At 32.0% G+C, this 19,331-nt stretch overlaps 1 protein-coding gene across 1 annotated transcript in view; it reads right to left on the bottom strand.

The window, feature by feature from the left end:
• LOC306880924 (neurocan core protein-like) overlaps positions 1-19,331 on the bottom strand; it is a gene marked incomplete at both ends in the record, with an annotated part of 93,214 nt that overhangs the window by 42,407 nt on the left and 31,476 nt on the right. Inside the window, 7 exons of the mRNA XM_079434731.1 lie at positions 1,527-1,988; positions 3,591-3,707; positions 5,070-5,351; positions 6,309-6,436; positions 7,906-8,080; positions 11,295-11,669; positions 18,955-19,022. Of these exons, the coding sequence (XP_079290857.1) occupies positions 1,527-1,988; positions 3,591-3,707; positions 5,070-5,351; positions 6,309-6,436; positions 7,906-8,080; positions 11,295-11,669; positions 18,955-19,022 (1,607 nt within the window). The remainder of the gene's footprint in view (positions 1-1,526; positions 1,989-3,590; positions 3,708-5,069; positions 5,352-6,308; positions 6,437-7,905; positions 8,081-11,294; positions 11,670-18,954; positions 19,023-19,331) is intronic.

The raw sequence follows: 19,331 nt of genomic DNA, 5'->3' as shown, positions 1-19,331 counted from the left end.
ATGGATTCTATCAAATACCAACAGATAAAAAATCAATAAGTGACTGACTCTGTTAGAAATCTTATAATGGGCCATGTTTGGATCTTCCAACCTTACAATAATCCAAACACAAACCTCAAAAACAACACAAAAATGGGTCACTGAGCACACAACCAAGCTTCTGCTGGCCATTCCAGTCCTCTGACCTGAACCCTGTAGAAAATGAGTGAGGTGAACTGAAGAGAAGAAGCACCAACATGGAGCTGGGAATCTGAAGGATCTGGAGTGATTCTGGATGAAGGAATGGTCTCTGATCTCTTGTCAGGTGTTCTCTAACCTCATCAGGCATTATAGGAGAACATTTAGAGCTGTTTAACTGACAAATGGAGGTTTCAAAAAGTATTGAATAAAAAGGTGTCGTTAATTGTGACCAGTGTGTATTAGAGAAAAACATTTATTTCATAATGATATTTCCCCCCATTTTAAATTCTTATTATCCAATGAAAGGTTAACTTTTTGTGAATTTTTTAAATAAAAGATCAAAAGGATTAACAAAGCAGGTTAATTTTCACAGCCTTCTATGATCATATTTACCAAGGGTTTCAATAATTCTGACCACAACTGTAAATAAATAAACAAATAATTTTTTTTAGGTCCCTATAAAATGAATTTCCCCCGTTTATTAAACGTTTCACAAAAATAACATTTTTAGCACCCAATGAAATCTTTTTTTTTGTTTGTTTAATTCTGTTTCAGTTTGTATATATTCTGTTTTACATTTTAATAATAAAAAAGTATCTCGGATTAATTTAGTTTAGTCAAAAATGCTAAAGTTTTATCAAAATAATTTTACTTTGCTGCATTCTTATTTTCTACAGTGTTTTAAAGAAAGTATGGATATATTTCTCAGAAAAATAGCACCAAAAAACCCCCAACAAAACATCATATACTTTGAATGTTTTTGTTAATATTCTGAAAAAGATAACATTTTTATATTTTCTGTTTTCATTTAAAAATTTTAGCAATTTGATTGTGTTTGTCATTTTTACTAGTTTTTGTGTTTTTTAATACATCTGTTTAGTTTGTAATTATTTTTAATTTTTTAATTTTATTATCATTTTTAGTTTATTTACTTTTTGTTATTTCAGTACTTCAAGCGATACAACAGTCTGGACGGAACATCAAAAATTATTTCAAAATGTATTATTGATATTGTGGATTTTTAAAAATAGAGTTCAGATGAAAAAGCCTCTAAGTGCCGTTTGAAATTTTCTTCTAAAATTTGCATTTTTCTCATTGCTATTAAAGTGAAATTACTGAACCTACACATAGGAGCCTGATAAAAATGCACATTTTCAAAATTTATTTTGCATCTGAACTCTTCAAATATTGATATATATATGTTATATTATACTTAAAATGCATCAGAAAAAAATAATCTAAATCAGACATTTTTGTTGTGTCACATCCATTTCTCTCACCGATCCATCAGAAGTCCTCAGCTACAGTTCAGATCAGAAACAGAAATCCTTTTCTTTCATATTTACCTGATCTGGGCGTTGCAGTGGTTCTGCTGTCCGCCGCGGTTGTCTCCGTCGCAGCAGCACTCTTAGTCGTCGCCTCTGCTTCACTTCCAGTCAAGTAGCTCCAGGGTTTCCATAACGAGCTGGCGATGCTGGTGAGGGAACTTTTGGCCTTTTCTTGAGGAGTCTCTGAAGCAGCCGCAGGACTCACAGACTGACCGGACAGACCTTCATCCTGGTCCTCTTCCTCTCGGGCCGACCCGCCAGGACTCAGATCCGGAAGCACCTGTTGGCTGTCTGGGAAGGAGTCCAGCTGGCCGCTCCAGTCCAGAGACGTGTCTCCGGCTCGCAGACGGACTGTCAGATACTCGGCCGAGAGCTCGGTGCCCTCGCCGGCCATGAGCGGCTCTTTGTCCAGATCCACCTGTCTGGTCCAGTTAGCGGGTTGAAGGTCAGGCAGGTCCGGCTGGCCGGCAGTCTGTGCATCTAAAATACAGACAGATAATTTAACATCGAAACAACACTTTTTACTTTCAAGATATGACACTTTTCTAAGTGAAACAGGGCATTTAACAATAACTCATCTTGCTCATTCATTGGCTGCACTGCGATTACAATAAATAACAAACTTTATCAACTATATAATATAATATACTGATTTCCTGCTCAAGAAACATTTCTGATTATCATCAATGTTGAAAACAGTTGTGCTGCCCAGATGAATAGACAGTTTAAAACAACAGAATTTATTTGAAATAGAAATCTTCTGAAACATTATAAATGTCTTTACTGTAACTGTTGAGCAACTTAATTCATCCTCCATAAATAAAAGTATTAATTTCTTAAAAAAAAAAAAAAAAAAAATCACACTGACCCTAAACTTTTGAATGGTAGGTTGTCATAAAAGACATTTAGAAAAAGAACTTAAAAGCAAATTTTTTTTTTTAAAATATATAATATATAAATATAAATTTTTAAATAAATTGCATGAATTTTTTAATGCAAAGACTAATTTGATAAGCGAACTTCTGGGGAAAAAATAACACTAAATGTCTATACTGTCCCTTTTTATGAATTTAATGCATCCTTGATGAATAATAGTATTAATTAAAAGTATTAAGTAAAAATATTACTGACACCATGGCAGCTATAATTCACATAAAACACTTTTGCTGAAGAATATTACTGATTTCTTAATCATTTTCAACTCATTCTAACTTCTACAAAACCTTCTAACATCACATGAAATATTTAAATCAGTAGAATTTAAATAAAAAAAAAAGTTTGTAAAGTCATTTAGAAACAGAACTGAAAAGCAACAAAAATAGCCTGAGAGGGTGAAAATGGTCCTGAATAAACATTTTTCTTAAATATAATTATTTTAATGCAAAAAAACTTGTGCACTTCGGTGAAAAAAATAAAGGTAAAATATGGTCTCTTTAGCAATAAAACAGACGTTCTGCGGGATTAGTATATCAGTATTTTGTTGCAAAGAAAGATGGGTGAATTAAAGAGGCTGTTTAAGAGTTTAAAGGGGGGGTCTAATGCCATTTCATGCATGTTGAGTTATTTACACTGTTATAGAGTTGCATTCCCATGCTAAACATGGCCAAAGTTTAAAAAAATATTTAGATGTAGAACTGTGCTAAAGTATTTCTGTGCCAAATACACTCCTTCCAGTTTCGTACAAGTTGCGTTAAGTTTTCATTAAGCCTCCAGGAGCTCATCTGTTTTCGGAGAGAATCATAAAGCTGTATTTTTCTTTTATAAATATGATAAAACTAAAGACTCTTTAGAGATATGAAGGATGCAATACTACTTTATAGATTGAGTGAAACTGTGTGTGATATGTCTACTTTAATTTCTAAATGAGGATGAAAATGATCCTGAAAAATTATTCTCTGATGCAGAAACCTTGAATAATATTATAAGTGGAGCTCTGGGGAAAAATAAGAAGTTCTGCTGGATTTAGTATTTAATCTAGCTGCAATGAATGATGAACTCTGCTCAGTATAAGTGAAAGTGAGTGAGCGAAATCACAAATGAACACCCAAATAATTCAGTGCTGATCGCTGAAATGAATCGTACCGCTGCTGGAGGAATATGATTCGGACGTGTCCTCTGAACTCTCGTCTCCGGTCATGTACCTCCACGGTCTCAGTAAGGACTTCACGATGCCTGTGAGAGGCTTCTGCGCTTTCTTTTCTGTTGACACATTAAATTCAATCACTCAGATTCTCTCTCCAAACACATTACTCAACCGCTGGAGAATGTGCATGAAACGGCAAGGCCACGGGTTCAATTAGCAGAGACACACAAGCTGATCAAATGTAAATCTTGAATGCGCTGTAAATCACCTTGGATTAACGTCTGTCAGATGAATATGTACAGATGTTCAGAATGACATACCGGTGTGTAAAGTATGCAAATGTTCTTAATGCATGGAATATCCTACATTTATAAATGTGAAGTATACAAAAACAGCACTGAATAATGCAGTGAACGACTTTCCATTTCCAGTTGTTTTAACATCACCTTATTTGCCTTATTTTTTAGACACTCTTAAACTGTCCCAATTGAGGTACAGGATATGAGAATTTCAGATAAATGTTCATGTTCTATATTTTGGTTGCATTTGTGAGTTAAAAGGGTCATCGGATGCCCATTTTCCACAAGTTGATATGATTCTTTAGGGTCTTAATGAAAAGTTTGTAACATAGTTTGGTTAAAATTTTTCAATGGTAATGTAAAACAACACCCTTTTTACCCTGTCAAAAACAGCTCTGTCTATAGCAAGCGGTTTTATTGCATGTCGCTTTAAATGCTAATGAGCTCTGCTGACCCCGACCCACTCTTCTGAGTCACTCTCTGAGAGATGGTGAACTTTAACTGCATTCATCGTGAAACTTGCTAATTAGGACATTATTAGGAAAGCCGATTTGCAAAGATTCATTGAAAAAACGTACACTCACTTCTTCTGGAGTAGACACATTTAGATAGGGCACATTCCCTTCAAAGACAAAGGTAATCCACTGTGTCTGCAGCGGCTCAGATGTATGGAGTAAATGACGACTGCTATGTTCATTATTACATCCAACAACAAGACACCTCAATCGTTTAGGAGCCATTCTTGTCTACACCTGCTCCAGCATCGAAACAGTGATAACAGATCACTCAGGACGGGTCTAAGGTAAAACGCTAGTGTCATGTGGGAGGGGCTCTGGGATCGGCTCGATTTGAGACAGGGGAAATTATTTAATGAGATTAAAAAAAATCTTTATTTTTATCATTATAGGGTGGTTGTGTACACACTGCTAACACACATTTCAGTTCAAACTACTTGTATAAGTGCGTGTCGCATCCGATGACCCCTTTAATAAAAATGTTGATGGTTATTTAAAATAGGTATATAATATCATGATATCGATAAATCGATCGAGATAATCCTGTATCAAATCGTATTGTAGAAGTTTTTGAGGTATCGGCAAATATCGTATCGCCGGGTATGAGAATCGATATCGTATCGTGACGAACCATCTGATTTACACCACTAATGCTAATGCATACCTCTATAGCAGAAAGCATCGAAGCGCGCCGTCCCGTTGCTCAGTTCTGATGGTGAAACGGTTCGGATGCCTGGTTCTCCAGCAGGACAGTCTGAGCGCAGCGAGCTGATGGAAAACCTCACGCTGCTATCAGACAGCCAGGCCGGCTCGCAGTGGTCCAGCCCAGAGCTCCAGGCTAGATAGAGCTGACCCACGGTCGCCAGCCGGCCGCCCAGAGCCGCACACTGAGCCACGGCCTCCGGATGAGTCAGTCTGTCAGGAACGCTCGCGGGAAACACTTCACCTGCACAAATACACGAGCAAAACAGCTGGATGCACAACACTTTCAGTAAATATGTGCAGGGAGTTTATAATAAATGTTACAAAACAGCATCATGCATCAAACAGCATCATCAAAAACCCATTACATTGATTTCTATTACATCTGAAAGCATCTTAACATTTTTCATTTTTGGTAAATGATTAAAAACGCACCTTTTTTAAAATGGTTATGAATTATTCATATGTTGTGACTAACAGCTCCACATACATTTCTGTGGTATTACTGTAATAGATAGATAGATAGATAGATAGATAGATAGATAGATAGATAGATAGATAGATAGATAGATAGATAGATAGATAGATAGATAGATCACTAATAATTGCTTTCAGAGTTACTGTTGAGTGTTGACTTTTCTGTAAATATATAATAAAATAAAAATACAATTATTATTGTTATTGTTTTACTACTTTAATTGCATATTATGCATTAATATTTTACATTAATTTTTTTATTTAAATTTATTTAGTACATAGTATACTTACTAGTATATTATTTAGTTTATGTATTTACTTAATAATAATAATAATAATAATAAGTAAATAATAAATACTGAATACATAATATTAAAACAGGACATACAATTAATATAACAAATAACAATCAATATAAAATGTATTATTATTATTATTATATATTTTTAAAAAATTGGATGCAACCCTGGAAGAAATAATAATAATAGTCGTATTATTCTTTTTGTGAAAAATATGTATTTATTTAGTAAATAATAAATATTGAACATATAATGAAAACATAATATGCAATTAATATAACAAATAGTAATAATAATAGTATTATTTATGAGAGAAAAATCAGCTGTAACCCTGAAATACTAGTACTAATATAATAGTCGGATATGGTTTGAAATATTTGATTGATCCCATTTGTCCATGGTAAACGTGTTTTCTGGAATCTCACCTTGCATGTCATTGGCGAAACAATAAACGTCAAACAGTTCCGAAGGGTCCCGTTTCCCATAATTCCTCACTCCAGGAGAAAACTCTACGTGTCCATAGCAGCCGAGCTCGGGTCTCTGTACGAGATACCTGCGGAGAGGAGACCAAACACCTGCACTGTGAAAATATCCATATGTAAATAAAGCTGTGCTGTCATGGAGATGCTAATAAATAAATTCACTGCAATATTATAACAGGATCCTTATAATAGCTCAAGGTGAAGCGTGTCTGTCTGGCTGCAGCTCAATAGTCCTTCATCAACACTGAAAGATATGCTGTGATTGCTAAAGTTCACAACTGTCAGAAGGAACTTCACAAAATCAGTTTAATTTAGTCTCTAAATAAATAAGTTATACTATTCTTTTTAAAATATTACTTTTATTTAAAATTAATAATAATAATAATAATATATAATATTAATACATAATGCATAAATAAAATAGTAAAGCATCGATTGCTTCTGTCTGTCATGCTACTGAGAGGTTTGCGATCTTACTCTCTGTTGTTTAAAGTGATAATATATAACTTAATTCCCACCATATTTCTGGCATTATCGATCAAACTAATTTGATTGTTCGCTTTTTAAAACCGCGAGTGCAGCGTGATAGCATTCGTTAGCCGGTTAGCTTGTCAATCACGGTTCCATTAGCAGTTCCATTCGCGGTTCCATTAGCGGTTCCATTCGCGGTTCCATTAACGGGATTCCATTCGCGGTTCCATTAGCGGTTCCATTCGTGGTTCCATTAACGGGATTCCATTCGCGGTTCTATTAGCGGTTCCATTCGCGGTAGCATTAACGGGATTCCATTCGCGGTTCTATTAGCGGTTCCATTCGCGGTTCCATTAACGGGATTCCATTCGCGGTTCCATTAGCGGTTCCATTCGCGGTTCCATTAGCGGTTCCATTCACGGTTCCATTCGCGGTTCTATTAGCGGTTCCATTAACGGTTCCATTCGTGGTTCCATTAGCGGTTCCATTCGCGGTTCCATTAGCGGTTCCATTCGCGCCTATTATTTTTATCTTTTTTCTCGCTCTGTTTTTCAGGCGTTCATCAAACAACAGTGGTAAGCGAATCATTCTTCAATCACGGTGAGTAATGGCTTCAACATAAAAAAATACAATAATAATAATTAAATTTATTTGATTATTTACAGAAAAATCTGTGCTCATATTATGCATTCAATATTTATTATTTACTAAATAAATAAACATACTAAATAATATACTATTAAATATACTATGCACTAAATACATATGTACATTTCTGAAAGCTTCAGGAACAACCTTATAAACTGAGTTTAATTTGTGTTGACCTATAACAAAAACATTGTTCATAAAACATTAATATTAATATATTATATTAATTCATAAATTATGAGTAAATAATTATTTCAGAATTCTAAAATAAATTCTTATTTTAATTATTACTCATTAAAATTATGTTTCAGGTTACAATCAAGTTTAACTCCCCCCTCAGTTTATAAAAAAATAAATATAATTAGTTTTAGCATTCTATGACACTCTCTGATGTTTCCTGACTCATGCTCATAAGTCAGACCTGACGCTCTGGTCTCGGAGCCATCCGGCCGAACAGCTATTCATGCCGGAGTGAAACGCTGCCCACAGCTGCTCAGGGGTCGCGACCTCAGCCGAGTTCTCCTCGCACGCGCGAACGGCCTCGGCAAAAGACAGCGAATAGCGGTCCGCGGGAGAACGGTAGTGAAACACCACACCTGAAAACACAGAATCATCAACATCACAAAACATCCAGAGGCACAGACAAGCACTTGGGATAATAACTGGCCAATATTCATGTTTTTTAATGATCTTAGACTTTTTCTCTTTTAGAAGAGGTCAGACAGTTCATTATATTTTACATTTATTTTACACTTGTCACAAAAAGGAATGAATAGTAATAATATTAATACAATAAATGTATTATTTAAATTGCTTATTATTATTTTCAGTTATTATTCGTATTATTATTAATTATAACCAAAACAACAGAAATAAATAATTTTACTTTTTTTTTTTTTTTATACTGTTTATTGAGTTTTATTTTGTGGAACAGTAGTACAAAACAAAAAAACAGCTGCACAAATTTAAAACCCACCCCTTGGTAGACTTAAAAAATAAGACTTAAATAAATAAAATAACATAAATAATAATAATAAATATATTAATTAATATTAATAGATAAACAAATAACAATAAAATATTTTTACAAAGATTTTAGAAAAGAAGACACAACATTAAAAGCTGAATGCCATGAATTAACAGTTTTCACATTAGATCCATGTATAGGAGAAGTAGAGAGTTCCATCAAGATAATGTCCAAATACACAGCCCAGGTGAATAATTTAACATTTTTTATATATTTTTTAATCATTTCTTTAATAAATTAAAATTGTTTCAAATTAGGATAAAGCTCAACTCGTCCCTTAGTTTGTAAAGACAAATATGAGTTTAATTTGTGTAGATTCATTAAAAAAAGTATTAATAAAAATTATAGTATTATATAATTTTATTAATTTTAGTAAAAACTAATTTATGTGCTTCTGTCACAATTTTTTATTTATTTAAAAAAATATATTTCTACATTGAATTTATTTTAATTTTTCATTTTAACAATTTAATTTAGAATTTTCTTCGAATTTTCGAACTTCAAGTTTAGTGTTTTTTTTTATGTAATATTTATATTTAATTTTATTTCAGCTTTCAATTACCAAACACAATTTTCAATCATTTTAGTTAACAACAAGCACTGTTTGAAGGACCATAATGTATCCTGAAATGTGTGTAATGCTATAAAATAAGTCCAGGAAAAGTACATTAATCAAATATGAAATGATCAAGTGTCATTATTCAGCTCAATTCAATTTAGTGTTGGTTCAATAATAGTAGACTATTAATGATGCAAAGTGAGTGTCATTATCAGCTAAAATGTTGCACTCATCTGATAGTGTCAGCGCATTAAATCAATAATATCACTAAATATCAATCTGTCACAGCGCATACATTATGTACAACATTTGAGATGATTTATCTGCGGTTTAGCATAATTTCCCTCTTTAGGTGTCACCTGTTTTCCCCAGGAATCACACAGCCCTCGTTTGCAGGGAATCAATCTCACCGCTCTAATTAAAGAGTTACGGCCAATTAAGCAGTTAATGAGAGCCTCAGACGAAAATGAAAATAAAGCCAAGCTAAAGTTAGATGAGAAACGAGGGAAAAAGCTGAAATGAATCTGATATTGACAGTCTGAGTGGATGTAATGAGAGGGTAATTAATTCACAGCAGACTCCTGGACTCTTAACGAGCCGCCGCTTTTCCTCAATGTTTATCTGAAATCTGCTGTTCTGGGTTCAGTTTTGCTCACATTACACTTCAGCCGTGCAAAAAATGGCTTTCATAATGATTTTAACTCACTCACTGGGGGTTTACAGACAAATATATTGAGCTGTAACTTTCTCTTAATTGAACTGCTAAATGAGGACCTTACAGGACCAATAACAGTATTACTGTAGTCATTTCTGTAACAATGGCCACTGTATAAATAAAACATTACACTATTATTTTATAAAAAATTATGAAATGATTTAAAAAACACTAACATTCTTCTACATTAGTATTAAAAATAATTATAAATAATATAAACAAACAGTTAATTTCTAGATCTAGATTTGTTCACAAATGTCAGGGCAGTGTTACTTTAGTATTATTTATGAACCATTATATTATTTATAAATATTTTGAATTAGTTTAAAATTTTAACTTTTCATTTTATTTTTAGTTTAGGTTTTAATAATTTTGTCATGTTCTTTTGTCATTTTTAGATATTTTTAAAATGTCTATTTAGATTTAATTTATATTTACAGTTTTATTTTTAGTGATTTTGGTATTTCAAACTTATTTTAGTTGCCAATGCAAAATTGAGCTAATTTCAGATTTATTTCAATTAACAGTATCTAGTATTTTCTATTAGGAAAAGTACAGTAACACTGGATTTTAAATATTAAATCTGCTCACATTCATAAAAATATATAAATTCAAACTCTAATTTCTAGCTCTTGTTTGGAATTTAGGATAATTTACTGTATATAATATTACAGTATTTATTAATATTTTCAAATGAGCATTTATTTTTATATTTTCATTATTATTTGAGTTAAAGTTTTAGTAATTTTAATGTCCTTTTGAAATTTTTTATAAGCTTTTTAAAGATTTTCCTACATATTTCTGCATATTTATTTTTTTTAATTCAGTTTTATTAATTTTAGTACTGCAGCTTAAACTTATTTCAGTTGATTCCGAATTTTCTCAAAAAAATTTCATCTAATATTTATATTTAAATTTATTTCAGATTGATTTCAGTCAACAACAGCAAGGATCATATTTTGTACTGAAATCTGTGTAATGCTATAAAATATTTATTAAGTCTAGGAAGAGTACAGTTACTGCGTCTTTAATTTAAATCATATTTAATATTAAATCAGCTCCTGTTCATAATCAACTATTAATTCAAACTCTATTTTAGCATTATTTATATACTAGTATTTATTAATATTTTAAATAAGGTTATATTTTTCATTTACATTTTAGTTAAAGTTATGTGCTTTTGTCATTTTTATTATTTATTTTTATTTTATTTTTACATTTCAATATAGATTATACCTATTTTAATTTCAGTTTTTCTTAGTACTTCATTTTAAACTTATTTCAGTTCATTTAAATTTGTCTCAGAAATGTTTACCTTAAAGTTTAAGTTATTCATCTACAGTAATATATATATTTTGTTTAATTTTATTTCAGCTTCATTTGAATTACTGAAAACCATTTTTAATAATTTTGGTTAAAAATAACATGATTGTTCAAGGACTATAATGTATAATGAATCCAGGAAAAGTACAATAATTGAATATTAAATCAGTCCAGTTTGGATCTCACCTGTGACCTCCAGGTTGACCGAATCCTGCTCATAATTTTCTCCCAGGGCGACGTGGCACCGGAAGCTCCCGGAGTCATTGGAGCGGAGCTGGGAAAGTGCCAGCGAGGCGTTGAGTGGGTCGGCCGAGTATCCGGGCAGACTGACCCGACCCGCATATGCCCGGTGCACCCTGACCACCCCGTCCCGGGCCGACAGCACTGTCTGCTCCTGCTCTTCGGAGCCGCGGCTCCAGCGGATGAAGGGGCCGTGTCCCGGGAGCAGGGTGGCTGGAAGGGTGAACACACACGGGAGCAGAGCGGAGCCGGATAACGGGCGGTGCAGGGGAGGATGGGTCACTCTCCGGACCGTCGCCGGAGTCTCGGCTCGAGTCAGTCCTGAGAAAACAGAGAGAGAAACAAACAGAGTCAAGTTTGAAGGTGAAGTAACGTTTGCTGTGTTGAAATGGTCTCTGGTCTCTGTAATATATATATATATACACTCTCAAAAATAAAGGTGCTTAAAAGGTTCTTCACAGCGATGCCATAGAAGAATCATTTCTGGTTCCAAAAGGAACCATTCAGTCAAAGGAACCAACTCTTTCTTACCTTTTTATAATCTAAAGAACCTTATTTTGCCACAAAGAACCTTTTGTGAAACAGAAAGGTTCTTCAGATGTTAAAGGTTCTTTATGGAACCATTTAGACAAAAAGGTTACTCTATGGCATCATGAAGCATTTTTTTTAGTTTGATTGATTTTATTTTAGTTTTAGTTTTTTCAAATATTATATGTCTGCATAGTTTCTATTTATTATTCGTTTCAGTTATTTTATTAAATGAGCAAATGAGAAATTAAATAAAATCAGTTTAATGTACTAAAATAACCAAAACTAAAATAAATATAACTATAACATTTTTTATTTTATTCCAGTCAACATTTATTTCAAGTAATTAAAATATTTTTTTATGGTTTTAGTTTATTAATTATTAATTTTACTAAAAGAGCAAGCAAAAAATGAAATAGAAATTAAATTACTAAAACTAAAATAAAAATAAATATAATTTATTTTATTTTATTTCAAGCAATGAAAATTATTTTTATGGTTTTAGAGTTTAATTATTAGTTTTAGTTATTTTACTAAATGAGCAAATGAGAAATTAAGTAAAATAAGGTTGAAATACCAAAATTACTAAAAGTAAAATAAATATAAAAAGTTTTCTTTTAATTCAGTTAACATTTGTTTAGTTTCAAGTAATGAAAATGCTTTTATGGTTTTAGATTTCATTCATTATTATTTTTAGTTATTTTAAGTTCAACTAAATGAAAATTAAAAATGTTGCCTTTACAACTTGCTGAAATAAAATAAATCTTAAGTACTAAAATTACTATAATAAAACTAAATTTAAATAAATATGAAAATTTGTTTTATTTCAGTTAGTGTTTATTTAATTTCAAGAAATGTTTTTTTTAATGTTTTTAATTTTTATTAATTATTCATTTTAGTTATTTTAGCACTTCAAGTTAAACTAAAAACAAAAATAGAAATGTGTCAATGCATCTGAAGCTTTTTAGTTTTCTGTCAGATTCAGTCTCAGCAGATGAATCAGAATAAACACTGTAAACACAGTCAAGGCTTTGTTGTCTAAAAGCTAAATGCATACAGTATATGTAAATATAAAGGTATCCTGCACAACTCCAATCATCTAAACCCAAGAAAAGAGAGATTCAGTCAATTACTGGAAAACAACACATTTTATTTTATACTCCAGGTTATTTATAACTCAAGTATGGACAGCAGTTGGCATGTTTTCAGTCAATCATTTCAACCTCTTTCATTCCCCAGCCTTTAAAACTGAGTAATACAGTCTTTTGATTTTAATGAGGATTTCAATTATGAAGCTTGTATTTTTGTTAAAGATGTCAAGTGAAACCCCATAGCCATGGAACGAGTTAAAAATGTACACTACTGTTTAAAAGTTTGGCATCAGTAAGAAATTAATATTTTTATTTCATTAAATCAAATCAATTAGATCAAAAGTAACAGTAAAGACATTTATCATGTTAGAAAAGACTTCCATGTCAAATAAATGCTGTTGTTTTGAACTTTCTGTTCATCTGTGAATCCTGAAAAACTAAATGCATCACAGTTTCCACAAACATATTTGTCAGCTAAACTGTTTTCAACATTGATAATAATCAGAAATGTTTCCTGAGCAGCAAATCAGTATATTAGAATGATTTCTGAAGATCGTGTGATGCTGGAAATTCAGCTTTGATCACAGGAATCATTACAGTATGATATTCACAAAGAAAACAGCTATTTGAAATTACAATTTTACAGATTTTACTGTATTTTTGATCAAATAAATGCAGCCTTGGTGACTTATTTGAAAAGTCTGACAGAGACTCTATTACGGTTATGGTTATATTGTCGAAACACTGTGATAGTTGTGTATGTTTAATATTTATTTGTGATGAACTGCCTGCTAGGCTTGCGTTGTAACTGTAAACACATTTCCCACTGGTTTTTACACACAGATATATGCAAATGTGAATAACCTGGAATATTGCTTTAAGTGAGAAGGGAAGCTCGCCCAAATCCAAGCTCTTCCCTGCTACCTCAATCTGGAGCGAGAAACGCATAGAAAATCAATTGCAGTTCTTCATTCCACACGGATTTAGGGATGAGTGTATATCCCAGCATTTGAATAATGATATAAGTGATAAAAGCTGAAATCTGCATTTAGATGGTCTCCATACACCCCCCACGGCTTTGTCTTTACGCAAAAACCAAGTCATTTTCCTTCCTAATGAGACGTAACTCAAACACGTTCGGCTGAATTTCACCAAAACACAGAAGAAACCCAAAGAAATCATAAAGACAATGAAGTCCATTTTGTCCTTAAATTATTATTAGCATAATGTTGATTATAATTACTTTATGTAATGTTTTTACTTGTAATTATTTGTTTAAAAAGCTTTATTTACACGAGTATAAATGAAGGGCAGTAAAACAAATACTAAAAATTAAAACATGCCATTTACATTTTATTATATCCTTGTCATTTTATAATTTATTATAATCATTTTATAATAATTGCATCCATTTTATTATAATTGTTTAATAACTGATTATAATTTATCATAATTGCATCCATTTTTATATTTAGTATATTAGTCATGATATATCAGTTTGTATTTGTTTTGTTTTTTTTGTTTTTAAATCAGTATAAAGGCATTCATATATTTACTTACTATTTATACAATATTTAATATTGTATAAATATAAATACACTACCGGTCAAAAGTTTTAGAACAGTAAGATTTTTTATGATTTTTAAAGAAGTCTCTTCTGCTCTTTTACTTCATCCACAGTACAGAAAAAAGAGTAAAATTGTTACATATTTTTACTATTTTTCCATTTGAATATAATTTAAAATGTAATTTATATAAACACTATATCTTATTTATTATATAATTTGTCATTTATATAACTAAATAGATTTTTTTTTTATCATAAAATTACATGCATTTACATGCATATAAGCATATACTGTATATATTTGATTAATTTATGCATTTATTTTCATTTTAATATTAATTTAATTTTCAATTTTGATTTTAGGGTAAAATATGAGCTGTTGTTGCCCATATTGCAAGCATGAGAATACAGGACAATCACATTTACAAACGTCACACAATCAATCCCACCAGTGGCTTTCATAAATAAGATGCCATCGGACACAGTGGGTAATACATTCTCTCTCTCTCTCTCTCTCTCTCTCTCACACACACACACACACACATCCAACAGACTCCCAGAGGGGGGTTACAGATGAATGTATTAAGTGAATAACCTTTCCAGCTCCACACACACACACACACACACACACAGCAGCACCTGCAGTAGTTTACACCTCTCAGCCTCACCATCATAACCATGGCAACCGCTGCTCAGTAACCAGGAGCGACGGGAGGACGGGGGTTTGCTGCTCGGCTCGATATACGCTAAATCTGATTCCAATCGCCGCTGTCCAAACAACATAAAGCACTGCTGGTCTGCCTCACAGGATCAACGCTGATCCAAAACACAGGCAGCAGAATCATGTCGCCTACTAAGACGCCTCGTTAGGGCCAAAATCACATGTTGTGGCAGAAATGCATGTCCATCGTGATAAAGGCAATGCCAGAATCAGTGTGGTTAAAATGAAAACTACAAATGTCACCTTGGCAACTAAATAAAATATAATAATCTTAAATTGAAGTACCAACATTACTAAAACTGAAATAAATAAGAATTAAAGCTAAATAAAAAATCTGTTCATAAAAAACTACTAAAAGGAACGTAACAAATTCACTAAAACGTTGACTAAAAAATGAATAAAACAAAAACTGAAATAAATATAAATAGAGTAATAAATAATAAGGACAAAAGCACATAACAAAATGGCTAAAACTTAAAACTTAGCCTTGGCAGCTAACTGAAAATAAAATCAGTTCCAGTTGAAGCACTGAAATTTACTACATTTAAACTAAAATAAATATAAATTAAAGCTAAATAAAAAAAGACAAAATGACTAAAATAACAAAATGAAAAACAAATAAAATAAGTTTAAGTACTAAAATTAATAAAACTAAAACGGGAAAAACATTAAATAAATAAATAATTAAACATAAAAATATGTTCATAAAAAACTACTGAAACAAAATGACTAAAACTTAGAAATGTTGCTTTGGCAACTAATTATAATAAAATAAGTTGATGTACTAAAACTGAAACAATAATATAATTTAATTTATAATATAATTTAAAGCTAAATTAACATATATTGATTTTAAAAAAACTATTAAAAAGGACAAAAGCACATAAGAAATGGCTAAATGTTGCCTTGGCAAGTAACTGATATAAAATTTTAAGTTTAAGTATTAAGATTACTAAAATTAAAACGGAAATAAATATAAAGTTAAATATAAAAAAACAAAAACGAATAAAAAGTATAAAGGCACATAAAATGACTAAAACTTAACTTAAAATAAACTAATATATATATATATATATATATATATATATATATATATATATATATATATATATATATATATATATATATATATATATATATATATATATATATAAAGTAAAAGGTATTTCCAAATATTAATAAATACTAAACTAGTATATAAATAATACTATAATAACACGGCCCTGAATGCTTGAGATGCAGGATGTATCAAGAAATGTTGATTTAAAAAACTTGCCAATAACCATCAATAGAAACTGGTCGATTTTAGCAAATATTTGCATGTTCTGTAAATTTTACACAAGAAGCGCTATATTAATCAGTTATGAGGTTAAATTACAGTCAGGATGCTGTCTGGATTTGGTGTGTGTGTGTGTGTGTGTGTGTGTGTGTGTGTGTGCGTGCGTGTGCATGTGTGTGTGTTTAAGAGAAGAACAGTGTTTTTGTGAGCAGATGTGGCACTTTATTGCAAAAGATACACTTTCATGGCAATCTTTTTCAATCAGACTGATGCAGATGTGCTTACGTGTGTGTGTGTGTGTGTGTGTGTGTGTGTGTGTGTGTACTCAATCCTCCGTTCTTCAACAGCCTGGGCTACTTGGAAACTAAATTTGTATATTTTCAGTGGAGAATATGAGTGTGTCTGCCTGTGCCGTGATGCTGACAGCTGTAGGCGCTTTCCAGGCCAAACTCCAAATCTCTGATATTCTGGTCTCGAGATACAGCTCATTAACAGAATAAAAATGCAGCAGTAAAAAGCAGAGATTCACTAAACATTTGTTTGCTATAAAAACAACATAATGCCTTGCAGGAACTTCTGAGATCACATTGAGCGAGCACTCGAACGAATCAGAAGCCAGATTCCTTAGAATAAAATTCTTCTTAACTGCGATTTTCTTAAGAAAAAAGTTTTTTTTTTAATATATTTTGTTTGCCCAAAAACTAGTGTTTTTTGCTCATACAATGAAAAGCAATAGGGTTTTTTTCTTACACAGAAGAAAGAAAGTCACACAGGTTTATTGCTTTAAGTTAACAGTTTTTACATTTAACTAGTAGTCTCTCAGTGAACAGCAGCTTTGTGTCTGTCGTATATCTGGAGGTCCGTTCTAAAGAGGGCAGGTCTGAGTGTACAGGGGGCATAAATCGTCCTGGCAGGAGGGAGTGATTTCCCATCATCCTTCAAAGCGGCCACCCATCGCTAAAGAGCCTCATGAAAGAGCCGCTGACTGAAGCTGCCAGTGAAAACATTTGGCCTATGAAGCATTCTGCGGTCGCTCACACACACACACATACACACACACTGATGCGTTTAAGCGGTAGGAGGGCTGCTCTGAGGTGACGGACGGGTTACGTGCATTCAGGCCTGACGGAGATATTCAGCATGAACACAAAGAAGCTGCCAGAGAATCAGCATCTACAGCCTGCAGTTACACGCTGCTCGCTCCTGACACGCATTACACTCCACGCACACATGAGCCACATGCACTTTCCTCCTGTAATACTACAAGCATGAGGTTTTCAGGAGAATTCTCATTGGAGCTATACAGTTTAGTGTTGTTTTAGTATCATTAAATACTTTTATAGTTTTTTATTAATATTTTGAATTGTTTGAATTTTTCATTTTAGTCAGAAAATGTAGTTTGAATTAGCTTTTATTTTGTTTTCATTTTAGTTTAACATATTTTTAAATTATGTCTGTATAGTTTTTATTATTTTTTATTTCATTATTAGTTTTATTTATTTTAGTACTTCAACTTAAACTAAACAGAAAGGAGAAATGCTGTTTGCTAACTGAAATAAAATAAGTTCATTTAAAAAAAAAAATGGTTTTATTTCAGTTAACATTTATTTTATTTCAAGTAACAATGGAGTTAGTTTGAATAATATTTATATAAATATAAAAAACTTTACCATCTCACTTTTGTATTAGTCTACAACAAAAAAGATGACAACAAAATATGGATTTTTATTTTATTTTTCTAAATTACAATTGTTGTTTTAACAGAAAAAAGTGTTAATTTACAATAAAAAAGAAAAGAAAAATATAATCCAGGAAATTCAACAAATTTTAATTTGTGTTTACCTCAAAGTGCAATATTTTTGTTGAAATGTAAAAAGAATTTCTCAAATGACGAATAATTATAATTTTGAGCAAAATAACTGTGATCATGAGTTTAACAATTATCATGAAGCACAACTAAATATAACTAAAATATGACTAAATGTCAACAGTTTTCTTTAAATGTCCAGACATTGTCAGCTAAAATAATAATCTCAGGTATAAATAGCATCTTAAAGGTGATTTCTTTTTGTCTGTCTGTCATCATCATCATCATCAGCAGCAAGAAAACCTTTTTCTTTTGTGTTCATATACAGATTAAATAAGGTACAGGTTTGGAACTTAAGCAGAAAATCCAGAAAAATCATAGTCTTTTTAGCCTTGAATATGGCCTTCGAGTCAAACAGGTTGAGAACCACTGATATTGTAGTTATTAGCTTCACAACATGCTGACATCAGATGTGTTTTTAAGACACCATGTCATGTTGCTCTTTCCAGCTGTTACTGAATGCAAGAACATGACCCATGTAAACCGCCCTGTATGCATGAGGTCCCGTTTGCTTCTAATGCATTTAAGAGAGAAAGAGTGAACCAGAACTCACCACATTCTGCTGAGAACACAAGCAAAACCGCAAGAACCTGCAGCCCAGCAGCACCGACACACACCATCCTGTGTAGAAAAGGGGAAAACCATGAGATTCATAACAAAAAAACAATATGTTTCAGTTTCCATAGCTATACTATGTACTTCACTGACAATGGGAAATTAAACACGTTTGAGTGTGTACTAAGACAGTAGTACAGTATTGGGAAGTACTGCCATGCCATGCATACTATATAGTAGTTCACCTGTTCATATAATCCGAATATAATGAAGGTAAACAGAGGACTATTCAGGTTATGTCTTAGGTTTAAGATCAAAATAATTGGAATTCTGACTTTAAAGTTGATCTGGTTAACATGAAGCATTATTTTAAAT

Source organism: Barbus barbus (assembly GCF_936440315.1).
Source record: "Barbus barbus genome assembly, chromosome: 15".
NCBI lineage: Eukaryota > Metazoa > Chordata > Actinopteri > Cypriniformes > Cyprinidae > Barbus > Barbus barbus.
Note: the sequence above shows the minus strand (reverse complement) of the source record. Positions and strands in the feature narration are given on the sequence as shown.